The sequence below is a fragment of the Drosophila rhopaloa genome, unplaced genomic scaffold, assembly GCF_018152115.1.
Source record: "Drosophila rhopaloa isolate 14029-0021.01 unplaced genomic scaffold, ASM1815211v1 contig_2, whole genome shotgun sequence".
Classification (NCBI taxonomy): domain Eukaryota; kingdom Metazoa; phylum Arthropoda; class Insecta; order Diptera; family Drosophilidae; genus Drosophila; species Drosophila rhopaloa.
This window is the reverse complement of record NW_025335083.1, coordinates 7087068-7100781: the sequence shown is the minus strand read 5'-3', so window position 1 is coordinate 7100781 and position 13714 is coordinate 7087068. Positions and strand designations below refer to the sequence as shown.

Here is a 13714-nt window from a genome sequence, read left to right as displayed (position 1 = left end):
ATAATAATATACATTTATTTGTTGGTATGTAATTACAAATGTAAAACCATTATAGATGTTATGGTATAGAACAAATTAAAGTTAATAAGCAAATGGTCCCATTTGTTTCTTTATGTTATTAAAGCTATCCTTAAGATAAGTATATGAAATACTATCTTTTTATTTAAAAAACATTTATGTCTGCCCTTAGGGCCTTTATAATATGGAAATTCGGTTAGTTATTTAACAGTTTTTTATGATTTTTTTACTGATTAGTTGACTGACATTTGCAAGCTCATTTATTACCCATACGCCATGTTGGTCGCATCGGGTTTTCTTCTTGGAAGAAGATTGCACCAGATCCTGCACTCTGTTCCATTCACAAAGCCAATCCAAGTCCTAGTTGGATGTGGGCTCTTTTTAATTCAACCAGAGTTGTCATTAGCCCAGCTAATACTACTCTTTCTATTTGCCCGACGAAGAAGAGCTCCGGAGATCGGCGTTAAAGTGTAACACACCATAAAACAGATGCCTCGCCGGGACGTGACCACAATATAATTACCCGCAGCGAGACGAGCGCGCGCCACTTGTTGGCCAGGCCAGCGTCTTTCGGCCCGGCTCTTCAAAAGCCAATTTACAATTTACATGCCACCGAGCCGGCCCTTCGCTCTAGGCCAGCTCAAAAAAGCTGAACTCACACAAACCAGCTAGCTGGCGGGCATCGAAAGTAAAAGTTTTAACACTTTTCATTTTAGAAGTTGCTGCTCTCGGAGTTCGGCACGTGTGAGTTTCGGCCGTTGTGTGTCTTTTGGCCTCTGTTTGCTTTTCGCATTAGGCCAAAAGAGGATAATGTTCGGGCACATTATCAAGTGGCAGCTGCTGCTGCTGCCAAGTTGGCTTTTGGCTTTGTAATTGGTCGATCGCAGGCGAGTCACAGTCACAGTTACAGCATAGGTATGTGTTACATGTTTGTCTTATTTCTGGTTTTCTTGGCCACTCGTCAATTGGCTTATTTTGATAAGATCTTAGCGGTGTTATGTGAGCCGACTTCGGATTTCTCTTTCTGGGTCATATTTTGTCTAGTGATTTTCTCACTTAATTGGTTTAAGTGCACTTTTAAAGTTTATTAATTATTTAATGTTGTACTTATAATGATAACAAATTGTTTGTCTAGACTTGAGTTATGGTAACACGATATTTTGGCGGCGGCTTGGATTCTCCTTTTAGTGAAAAAGATTTATTTAATTCATGTCATAGTTTAACCTCAGTTTTTGGGCTTATATTTATATTTAACCTGGCTTCATTTCAAGTAGATTCTAATATAAAATTGAAAATATACTTGTATATTCATTATGCACAACACATTGATTAATTAACAATTTCGGTTTATGTTATTACTAAAACCAAGCAAAAATACAGCATGCTATTAGCATAACTAAATAAAATAAGTAATCAACTGAAAATAAAAATAAAGAATATGACAAAATCTCAATTGACTGCACCTGCTGCATTTATGTATCATTACTCTTACTCCCTTTCAGTGAGCTCCTTTAAGTTCATATTACCAAACTTGAAACATAAGCCAATTAATTCATTCATATGCACATACTGTAAGCAATGCCCATTCTAAACGCATTGAGGTCCTTTTTAGTTTCGGTGCGTACCGTCTAAGCCCTATCAAAACAGCAACAGTTTCGTTGTGCCCACTGGACATGGTAAACACCAGAACCCACAATTACACAAGCTGGGAATCCGCAAACTCATCCAGCATCCAACATGCAGCATCCACATCCACTATGGCGAGTCAGTCCAATTCGGTCCTGGCCAGATTCTGTTCGCCGAATCGTGCTGATGACCACTTAAAGCCGCTTTAAGCTCCCTTCGGTCTTGGCCAAAAATATGTGCCATCGTCATCGCAGTTCATATTCGGGCTTTTCTTTCGATGAACTTCCTTGGGGACTAATTTTCCGATTTCACACACAATTTTACATTGGCAGCAGCAAGGGGCAAACTTCGGTGAGAGTCCCTTGTAAGTTTTCCCAGATTTGCTGTTGTTACCCATTTGACCTGGTCGGAGGAAGTCAAACCGAAGTTGGAGCTCCGGTTTCTGTTTGCCCTGTCCGAGGATTGTTGTCCTTACAAGCCCAGCCCCTTCCCCTGTGTTATTATGCTTATTGCTGCATCTGGAGCACGTATTATGACAGTTAGTTACGGGGAAACAGGCCAAGTTTATACGTATTTGTGGCTAGTATGCTGATTGTTGGCCCTCACTGTTTGCACACTTTAAGTGCCGAAAGAGAAACAGATCTCCTAGAGTTTGTATTTAGTTTCCGCATTCATTGTGTATCCTCTGTATTTTCTTGATTAAGCTTGTTATCAGAAAGGATTTATATTTCACCTTTATCTGTTGCTTATCCTTAATAACCCTTTCATTTGAGGCAATAAACTACCAACGACCCCCAATAAAGTGGATTTTACCCATCTGAACTCGGCAGCAGCCAAGGAAAACTTCGCAACGATCTAGTTCGAATAATTTCCGCCAAAGTTATGGAACTTTATAGAATTACCTGGAACACTTGTAAGAAAATGCCAGGCACGCGTTGAACTAGAAGCAGTCCTTTTCGCGTTTGCATATGCCAAAAGTATACACTCATTTTTATTGCCAGACGTGACTACCGCGCTTTCGGCATAGTTATGGCGCAAAGTCAGCTGGAACTTTAAATTACGAAAATATTTTTCGGCTTCAAATCCCAGTGGTACACTCGGGATTGTATTGCAAATCTATGGCAAATACAAACGCAAAAATATTGCCTTGGTTGGTTGGTCGAGGGGGAAAAAGTTTTTCTAGGATTAAGCCCCACGTAAATGCTTGAATAATGTGAACAGATTTAACTTTTGCCATTGTGAAAAAGTTTTGGGAGGATGGGAAGTTGAGGAAGGTAGTTCTCAGACAGGTTAATAAAATGGCAAATTGAATGCGCTTCAGTCGGGCCGATAAGCTGATAACAGCTGGAGACCTGATAACGATGATAATAATGTATCCGTTTTACCTTTTTGCTGTCTGTTTTAAGCCCTTTTCGCTCTTCGCTTTGCTCCTTTGTTGGACTTCTTTCTTTCCTTTGACCAAAGGCGACAATTTGTTGGCATTTTTTACGACTGCCAAGTGGCGTTAAATTAACGGGGCGGAGAAAGTGGCTGTGGGCCCGGAAAGGTGAAAGCATCTGCTTCGACCCGCATTTTATTTTATGCCGTTTTGATTTTTCCTTTTCGTTTCCGCTCCTTTTTTTCTGTTGTCGTAAGACTCCATTAAACAATTCAATTAAGCCGCGTGGACCGGGCCACTGTTGTCTTTAAAATGTCAAGCTGGACATAATGCGGGCAGGAAAAGGGGGATGCCCCGCTGCCTGAATTAAAACATTTTATGCAAATTTTAACGCTACTTTCCTGTGCGTTTTTTCTCCCATTTTATTTGTCGACCTCCGCCCTCTGATGGCTTTTGCTGTTTGCCAAACGCTTAAAGTATTTACTTTAATTTAATGGTTAAAACGAAAACAAGAAACTCCGCAATTAAAACGGGCAACGTTTAAAAGCTGGCAACAGTGAAAAAAATTATAAAAATAAGGACGAGCGGTAGCGGAAATTAAAATATTTCCGGTTTGCTGGAGAATTTTTTTCCGCTTACGGAGGGCAAAAAAATATTTTTTTAAAGAGGAAGGGTACAACTGACAGCCAAGCTGCTTGACTTAGGCCATTGTAATGCTAATTGAAGTTGAATCGTTTTTGGAGGCAAATTGGTGGAAGTTGAGGAGTCTCCGGTAGACCATAATAATTTATGTAGTGTAAATAAAAGGGTGTTTGAAAACGAAACAAATAAAGGACAGAAAAAGAAACCTGTTTTTCGCACAAAAAAGTATAAAGTAGTCTTAAGGTCATGCTTGATATTATAAGTATTTTTAATTTTTACGAAAATTGCACTTTAAAGATGTGTGCGACAAAGAAATAAAAAAGAAGCACTTATCACTATCTTAGTTTTAATAATTCTTAAGCCATATTATTTTTTAAGATCCTTCATCTCCCGTTTATTGATGACTCCTGATCGAAAATTTAGCAATATGGCTGATGGCTTCTGCAGTGCCATTGCATATAAATGTCAGATAAATAGTTTGCCGGTTGGGGGCCTGGCCATAAGCCATAAAATTGCAGAGGCGAGGCCAACGTTGCGTATACGCAACGCCAAGAAGACAAGATGGGTGGCGGATGATGGCGTAGAAGAGGCAACTCAACTTCGCTAACAAAGTTATGACAAGGATTTATGAAGTATGCATTTAAAATGAGCAGCTATTTGCCGTTTTGCAGTTGAAGTGTGCTTAAGAATTTGTTTAAATCTTTAAGCCGGAGTCCCTAAAAAGGCGAAACAAATCTCGGACTCGCCTTGAAAACATTTGCTATTCCCACGCAGTTGAAACAAAAATTCGAAAACATTGTCTTGTGCATCTGCGTGTGTGCTGTTTGCCTGCCAGTTGCCGGGTGTTTGCTGTTTGCCCCGTTTGTTTGCATACAAATTCTTCAGACGACGAGCGGAGACGCCGCCGCATTTGTTTGCCGAGGCAACAGGCATCTGACAACTGGGAAAAGGAGTTGTCTTTCGGGCCGGGTCTTTCTGTGTTCTCCAGGCCCATTCTCAGATACGTGCATATAAAAATTCACATATAAATCAGCGACACATTCGCCATTCGTGTCCCACATTTTCCTCTCGCCCAGTGCCATCTGTAAACATATCGTTATTTATCCATTTACCCCGTTCCACGTGACAGACGCCCAAGAAAAAGGGACTCGAGGAGGGGCTTTTAGTGTAACAATATGTTGGTTTTCCTGGGCGCTCGGGATGCCAGTTAATAGGAGAACATGATGTGGTTGCGGTGCTCAGACAATGTTCTATTGCTCGGGCAATAAAACAGAAGGTTGGGCGAAAGTCAATCAATTTCAACAGAATGGTTTTAATTCAAGCATTTTGTTGGGGAAATGTTTTTAATAAAAATAAACATAAAGTTTCGTAGAATGTGTAGAAATTCTTTGTTTGGTAACTAATTTCAGGCAGCAGTACTTCTGTAAATGCCAACAAATACAAATTTTCATAAGACGACAAATAATTGAATAAAATATTATTCACTTATGTGTGATAAAAGCAACTATAAACAGTTTAATATTTTGATAATTGATAAGTTTCCTTTGTTATTGACTTTTATAATAATCGTTTGTAAATTGTTTATTTTTGAAAAAAAACATTCAATTTTTGTTCACAATAAAGTCATTCAGTTATTAAGTTTTAAAATTATAATAGCCTTTTCAGGCTATTGTTGATTAATATAATACATAATTTTATATAATATTTTATATATTTATATTAATTATATTCTTCATAGCGACTTAAGTTATTTAATTAATAATTTTGTATCTCTTTTCTTTATTATATTGATTTTTACATTGATTCATAATTACACATATGCTTAGTAAGAAAAGCAACTTTTGTCAGCAGTTACTTATTTGAAATTCTGTAAGCTTGGCATTCCTTTTTCATGTGGAATTTCGCTCACTCGAAGCCGTATTCCTATTTATAAGTTGTATCTGTTTGCATCTCTCCACTTAATCCCGGAAACCGTGTCCCCGGTGAAGCCATTCTCTGAATGTTTTTCATCCCCACCCCGAAACTATTATCAAAGCTTTTTGTTGGCGACCACAACATGAATATAAATCCAGTTCTATGCTCGTACTTACTCCTTATTTTTCTCCTTTTCGCGCTCAATGGTTCTCATTATCAAGGCGGCGGAGTAGAGTGGGAAATATGTATTTTTATATACACATGATGAGCTCGATTTTCTTTTCATTTTCATTTTCGTAATAGTGCTCTGACAATTTTCATGTGAACTGGCGACGATTTTTCACCGTCACTCTGCGGCGAACAGGAGTGCTCTGTGGCAGGACGAGACAGGACGAGGCAGGATGCAGGGACCTTCTGCTCGGCTTGGTTTCTTTCGGGGAACAAGCGCTGGGCAGGAACTTGAGCAGGAAGCAGGAAAGGCAACGTATCCAGCGTCTCTTACGTTTCTCCATCCCATTCTTGCTACGTGACGTCTTTCTCTCGAGACGTTACAAGATTTATTGTATGCAAGTTATGGGTTGTGTGTGAGATGGCCCCAGTGTGGGTGCCCGTTTGCACTTGTGTAGGTGTAAATATGCAAATCGCTTTTTTGCCACGCAACTGAAATGTGCTTAAAATTTGCAAAATTGTAGTTCATTTTTATATTCTGTCGAATTGTGTGCTTTTTGTTTCCCCTTTTCACCTTGACAATTGTCCTGGGGCCAAAACTGCTGCACACAAAATACAAACAGGGTTTTTTTTCCCTACGACCAAGTTTGATTTGGCTTCCCCAGATTTACCCGAACGCATCCATTTCTCATTGGTCTTCTTGTGGCTTGTTTATTCTTTGCTTTGTTGTGCCTCTTAACAAGAGTTTGAGTGCCATTTTTCGCTTTGGTTTTTGGTTTATGGTCGAGAACCATTCTTAGGTTACTAAAAAAAAAGGCAGTCAGCAAGGAAGCAGTTATTCTATAACCGTTTATTCTTTATACTCTATAGAAGTAGGGAACATAAATCAACTAAATATACTAAATTTGATTTTGCATTTTTAAAATTGTGGTATATTTCATATCAGTAATTTATTTTAGCCACGACTTTTTTGTTCCTCAAATACATTTATTTGCTTGTAAATTAAAATTATTTAAATGCTTTAAAAACAGATTGTGTAAGTGTATTTAAATAACTTTAACTGCCTTAATCTTTTCCTTATCCTTTTTTTCTTTTTGCAATTTCCCTGCAGGCTTAGCCTTAGGTAAATTCCAATTCATACGAATTAAACCCTTTACGTCTATTCGTAGCTATACAACTTAATTGAAAATTAAAAAGGTGCACATAAAAAATTAAAATTAATTTCGTGCCGTTTGACCAAATTCAATTTGACCGTATTTTTGGGCAAAAGTGTTTTGCTCTACTCCCATTTAATTCAACGGATGAAGTGAGCAAATTCCGAATTTCCCATTTAACATTTAAGCATGGCCGTTTTTAAAAATGCATTTTAGGCCACACCGCTCGTTTGTGGCGGATCTTTTAAACTTTTTTGCTGGGACAGCGCTGAACTTGAACATAATCCGAGAGGGAGGAGGAGATGGAAGATAGATATCCGGGAGGCAGGGGGCAAAAGGCATAGCGTGTAAAATGGCCAACGAAAATTGCAGCTGCCAAGCAAACACATGCAAAAGCCGCAGCCGCCACTTCCGCGAGTGCCAGTCCGGGGAACCCCAGGATCCGCACTTCCCGCCTTCCTTCCCGGGATGCCTCATTTGGCGGCTCGTTGTGGTAAAGAGCTCCAAAAAACATGGCACTGCGAAGTGGCTGGACTAAAGCATACTCAGGCTTAAATAGAAAATGGCATTACAACTGTTACATACATTTAAAAAATTGAATAATTTAAATATTGAAATTTAACATCATTTTCGTTCTGCTAAACTCTATTAAAAACATTTTTTTCAAACACTTAGGAGGAGTTCTGTTCTCAATAAATCAATAATTCAAGCGTCAATTAAATGATTAAATATTTAATTACTGATGCGGCTTAAAATTTTGCATTTTAAATTTACATTTTAACTATATAATTTAATTAAATACATTTATGTGAGTTAATGACTGTTTAAGGCTACTCGTAGTCAACTTTGTAACATTTTCATTTGTATAAGATACATTACATTTAATTATCAAGTAAAAACACAAATTAATTTTTTTGATACAATAATTTTTCCAACCTTTGTGCTTAGTCTAGCATAACCATAACCATTGCTACATAGGTACTATAACAACGGCCGAGTTAGCAAAAATGTTTAAACAGCTGGTAAAATACAAAGGACAAAAAGGGCGTAGGTAAATTTATGGGGAGGGGTGTGAACCTGTCGGAACACAAAATCTGACGCCTAAACGCAGCTTAGCGATTAAAGCGCTTTTCAAATTTGGCCTCAGGGGGATTTTTAAGCGACCAAAGCTGGGAAACATTTTGTTTTCCTTTTTTGCCGCTCCTCGATGTTTGTTTTGGCTGGGAGAACAGGGCCCAAAGGGAGCTAATGCCAGGGTAGTGTTAATTTTGCTCCGAACTGCAGCGACAAGTTTATTTTGGTTCGTTGTTTTCGCTTCTGCAGCATGCTTTGTGGCGTTTGCGGTTGTGGATTGGCAATTCCCAGGGAATTGGGGATAAATAGATACATGTACGTACGTACAAAGTGTTTACAAGCATTACGGGTGCTTAAGAGTTAGTTAATTGAGAGGAGAACTGGTTGAACCGCGACAATTTACTATAAAAAACCTAGGAACATTTAATAAAAAGAATTGTAAGCAAAGAAGATTATTCCTAATTGATAACGAATTTGATACGTGGCATCAATTTGCTTTGCCAATTTTCTATTCACCACACTTCACAACATTTAATATCCGTTTAACAAGTATTTCCCATTTTCAAGTCATCTTTACTTCTCTGCACCGATCAATTTGTAATTTCTCCCCATTCAAATGCACAAAAACGAATTGCATAATTTCCAATATTTTCTCGGCAGCAGTGGACAAGAAAAACCCTCTCCGAATTTCAAACCCCCCAATGTCGAGCAAGTCACAGTCACAGCTTGCGACATTGGCAATGTTGTTGCTATATTGTTAAATAAATCAAAATCCGAAATCACAGGAACCAGACCCTCGAGCTAAACTGGCACGCCAAGTGCCAAATGGAGTGGGGGAATCCCCGGGGTGGGGGTGTTCGAGTGGGCGGATCGAGTGGGTGGCGACTGTTATTGATGTGCTTTTAATTGAGGCTTGTGTGTCTGGTGCATGTTGCTGTCAGCTTTCAGCACCAGCTCCTCCCCGTCTGGCATTCGAACCCCTTACACTGTCGCTTGTCCAATCATTTGACTCATAACGGAATTTTATTAGTTTTTCAGTTGGCAACACTTACCGGCAGTCGACGTGTGGGCCATGCAAATGGTCAGCATCAAAACTGTCAGGCCGATGGACCCATGGACACCCCACAAATTCCCCCAATCAATCCGCCTCCGACGACCCCGCCGCTGTTGGTTATTATTGCATTTTTTCCTAGACATCTGCAGATCTGTTCCGGAATCCTCCTGATGAAATTCGAGGCAGAGTCTCAGCTGGGATGGCTCCGAGTGCTTCTCTCTTCTGTGCATTTCTGTGGCTGCAATACAAGATGAAGTGGGTACTTTGTAATAAAACACTTTAAGCTCTCTAATTATTAAATCCGTATTTATTATGCAAGTGGGCAAATATCTCTTCTTTATTGATTTCCCCTAATTTATACCAAGTCTGCTGCATCAGCCAGAAACTTTCAGAATTAAAAAATGTCAAATTATTATAAGTTTCTGGTGAAAGTTGAGGAGGGAAAGAGGAAGTTCAGGGTTCAAGGCGACTGTTACCAAAAGAACTAATTGAAAAAGTCAATTGGATAGTAAGAACGTGATGGACAAACTCATCTGACCCTGGGAAATAAAATTTAATGAAAGGAAGCATAAAATGATTTACAATATGTTTAAATATGAGATAATTCTGATTTATTTAAACAATGCTACTTTTGACATTTTAAAACTTTTTAAATTGGCTTCATCGCTTTGAATTATTATTAAATCAACTTTGTATAAAACAAAACAAAGCTCACATTAATTTAAACGTCCAAGCTTCAGCCAAACGAAATCATATAATTAGCATTTATTAAGTTTTCGCATTCTTAACAGCGCATGGTTAACACAATAAAGATGTTTAATATTTTATGGTAAGTGATTTATGTCAAACATGCCATGAATATTTCATGTCAACATAATTTGGTTAACGGTTAACATTTGTAGTAACAGGAGGAATGTGAGATGCTTAATTTGATAAAACGCTTTGCATTCGATCAGATTGGACTTGCATAAAATTACTAGAATTTGCCATTTGCCTGCTAAAAATGCGACAACGATATTCGACTTATGTAAATTAATGAAGAGCGTATTTGACAGATACAACAGCGTATTTGACGGATACAATATTGATAAAAAAATACATTAGTACACTACTGAAACTGTGAAACGAATTCCGGGAGCGGCTAGAACAATGCAAAGTGTTGTACAATTTGAGGCAAATTAAATATTAATTAGTGTGGCGTGTGCATAAAATTTAATTAATGTTTTTACGCCCTAGGTGTTAATAATTAATGAGCGTGAGTTGCTTTTTTGCTCTTTATGTCTGGGCGTTGGGAGTAGCTGTTGATTTACGGATAATTAAGCAGATTGCAAAGTTATGCACAATAAATAAATATTTAATCAATCAATTTGCGAGAATCGGTGTGCAAATGTATCAATCCATTTGTGGAGCAGAACTTTTAAAGTAGTTTAATGTGTTAATTTAAGAGTTTTTTATTGGACTTATTAAAGCTTTCCATGGTCTTTACTGCATATAATATTGGAAATATTTTAATAAATGTTTATTTACCAATCACACATTCCTGGACTTTTGTGTGTCGGGTAATTTTTAATTTCGCTTCATAGCTTAGCTTAACGTTTCTCGGCGAACACAAACTTTGTTGCTCACAAAATTTTTACTGATGTTTAAATAATTTTGCAAAAGTATTGAAAAAATCGAGTAGTTATTTTGTAAATATTTTGTAAAAATGTCTAAAAATTATGGTAAGTTTGAGCCGCTAATTCACTGAAAAAGCGAACTTTACTGAATTTTAAGGACCTGGACCTGGAGCCTATATGCTGCCCAGCAGCTTTGGACAAAAAGGACCTCAGTTTTCTTTTGGCCGCAGAATTGATCGGAGGAAGCACGAGAAGCTTGGTCCTGGCCCAGCTGCTTATAAGGTGGATAAGGTGACCCGATACGGCAACTCGGTGGGCCCCCAGTTCTCCATATTGGTTGGGAGTTCCAGGATCAAGGCACTTCCCGTCAGATTCGCTTAAAGTGTGGAATCTGATGCCTTTTAAGTAAACGTTTCTGCCAGGAAGTCCTTGTGATAGTAAACTCTAATTAGGCTTTATGTACCAATAGTTTTATTATGCAGGAATTATTTCAGAACTATTTAGCAGATTAAGTGAGCTCTAGCAGATAAATATATCATGATGGTGCCACATCTTACTTTGTTAGCCGCATCAATTGCAAGTGGCTAATTGTTTTGAAATTAAATAACAGATTTTATGAACCCTTACACATTTCCCTGAACCGGTTCTTTAGGGGACAACCCGCACAAACCCCTGATTTGTATTAATTAATCGGCAAGACATTGACGTATGTACAATTTGCATTCAAATCGATGCCATGGCAACTGGGATTACTAATCGCCAATTCCCTTTAACTCCTTAATTAATTCGATGACACATTCAAATCGACCGGGTAGATGGATGCACCAAATGCAAATTGGCAGCGGAAGGCGGGAGTAATGATAGCCTGCGGTGGCCGGTGATACGAGTATTGATACACAATGCGGCGACAACCACTTGTTGGGCCAGAAAAGCCTTTTGCCCAGGACTCTCCACGTGGAGGGCTTTGAGGAGGGCTCTTCAGCTGACTGTTGGGCTTTGTGACTGCCCGACTGGAGGACGTGGAACTGTAATGAAGCCGCCGGCCGAGCTCTTAAGTAACTCACTTTGCAGTCCAGTCGCAGTCGCCGACTGAGTGAACTGGCCAAAGGAGCAGCTTTTGGCTTCTTCTAAGCGAAAGCCTGTTATTTTCCCCGCTGCCTGTAATAATCACACAGTAAACAGGCAGCGAACTGAAAACATGACTCGGGTTGGGATGGCACTGGTACACAGAAAAATATCTTTTGTGTTTGGGATTTATGTGGTAATTTTTTTGATAATATAAAAAAACAACTATTTAACTTAAAGAACTTAGTAAGTCAAAACATGGTCAAAAGATCTTTTTATAAAGCCATATTTATTTTCTAAATACAAACTGTTTGAAAAAGTCGAACTTTTAAAATCAGGAAATTCGTTTTTAAATGTGGTGCTGATTGGCAAAATTCAGTAAAATAAACAAGTGATTTAGACTGGAAATGTAAGTAATAATGTAAGTAACTTGAATTTTAAGAGCGATTATTTTCGCTATATATTTGTTCTGCTTACAAAATTGGTAACACTTTTAAATGAATTTCCCACCAGAGTGTTAAACTTTGACCGGTCATTATAAAGTCACACATGGTCCGCGTTTCTTTCTGTGCACTGGACCTCTTCGTGGGAATGTTCAGAAAGGAAAGGGCTTTGGACTAACTGAGACCTCCCGAAGACCTCTCCCCCCCCCCACCCATCTGATGCGATGGCTGCCAGCCCAGTTGTAATTGCAACGTCAACGTAAATGCATGGCACCAGCAGCAGCGACTCAGGAATTTCACGGATGTGCGATGTGCGTGCATTTTGCAGATGCTCAAGCTGACCGCCGCCTGGACATCACGTATTCGCACAGGCACACCGACGGGAGTCCGCATTTGATTGCATTTTCGCTGCTGCAGGATGCGGATGGGGATGAGGGAAGGGCGGGGATCTCGGGAGCTCGGAAACTGGGGAGCTCTTCCCCCGCCCCGCACCCAACCCCTCTTCGACCCGAAGATTTATCTGTGCGCGTTTATTTTAATGTTACGTTCTGGCATCTTTGCTCATTTTTGCCTGCCGCCGCTTTTACTCAGTCTTCGTATTATACTCTTTGCCAAAGGTGTTATCACTGATGCCGTGCATTTGTAAAATAGAGGCAGCGTCTTCTTCATATTGTAAGAAAATTGGCTTATTCAATTTATTTATTTTATTTTAATTTAATTTACTTGAACTTCCTACTTAAACTAACCAAAAAGCAATAAAATTGAGTAAGTCCTGCATAACCTATTATATTTGTTTCAAAATAAGAGAAATTAAAATCAGAACGACAAAATTATGGAGAACTTAAATGCAGTCAAATGGTTTCTTAAGCATCAACAAATTAAATAATTTTAGAAAACTTTTTAGTTGAGCTTTAAGTTAAAGTTGTAAAACTAATGTGATAGATTATGAAAAAATGGTTCGCAAAACATTGGTCAAATCAATCGTGAACAATCCAATTCCTTAGCGGAACTGACGGATTTGGTGGACATTTTCAACTAGAAATTCTGAAATTGAAGGCGTCTATCTAGAGCCTTATCAAAAATGTGAAAAATGACTTTGGTTTGAATTACCGTTTCAGTCATCGTCAAGACTAAATTAAATTCCAAATTTGAAGTCTTTTATCTAAAGGTAATTTTGATAATGAATGAATTTGGATTTTATGCCGTCTTCGGACATCTATTAAATAAAACTCTCAAGTTGAAGGCGTCTATCCAAAGATGGCCTTTACCTAATTAAACAAGTAAATCTTCGATGCAGTGATCTTATTTCCAACCACCGCCAAGAACACCTTTCAAGGGCATCTAATCTTCGCGTGAGTAGGGTAATAGTGGCCGTCTTGCTGGGTTTTTGGTTTGTTTAAGCAGCCTCTTTCGATGCATTGCCCATTGGCTGGATGTCTCTGTCTTTATGAAGCCGTGGCTGCAGGTTGCCATCTCCATCTGCCCATCAGCAGCACCATCATCATCATCCGAGGCAGCAGCAGAAGCTGCATCCCATCCTCGATGGCGTGCCATTCCTGAAC

At 38.8% G+C, this 13714-nt stretch overlaps 2 protein-coding genes across 3 annotated transcripts in view; one reads left to right on the top strand and one right to left on the bottom strand.

The window, feature by feature from the left end:
* The window catches only part of LOC108043023 (mucin-17), a 33555-nt gene that overhangs the window by 10229 nt on the left and 9612 nt on the right, over positions 1 to 13714 (bottom strand). For both annotated transcript variants that reach the window (XM_044460092.1, XM_044460093.1), the window contains exon 3: positions 9027 to 9266. In XM_044460092.1, the coding sequence (XP_044316027.1) occupies positions 9027 to 9258 (232 nt within the window). In that variant the 5' untranslated portion in view covers positions 9259 to 9266. The remainder of the gene's footprint in view (positions 1 to 9026; positions 9267 to 13714) is intronic.
* LOC108054034 (outer dense fiber protein 3-like protein 2) lies at positions 10637 to 11270 on the top strand. The gene is made up of 2 exons (XM_044460094.1): positions 10637 to 10749; positions 10802 to 11270. The coding sequence occupies exons 1-2, from the start codon at positions 10734 to 10736 to the stop codon at positions 11023 to 11025; spliced, it is 240 nt and encodes a 79-aa protein (XP_044316029.1). The 5' UTR covers positions 10637 to 10733; the 3' UTR covers positions 11026 to 11270.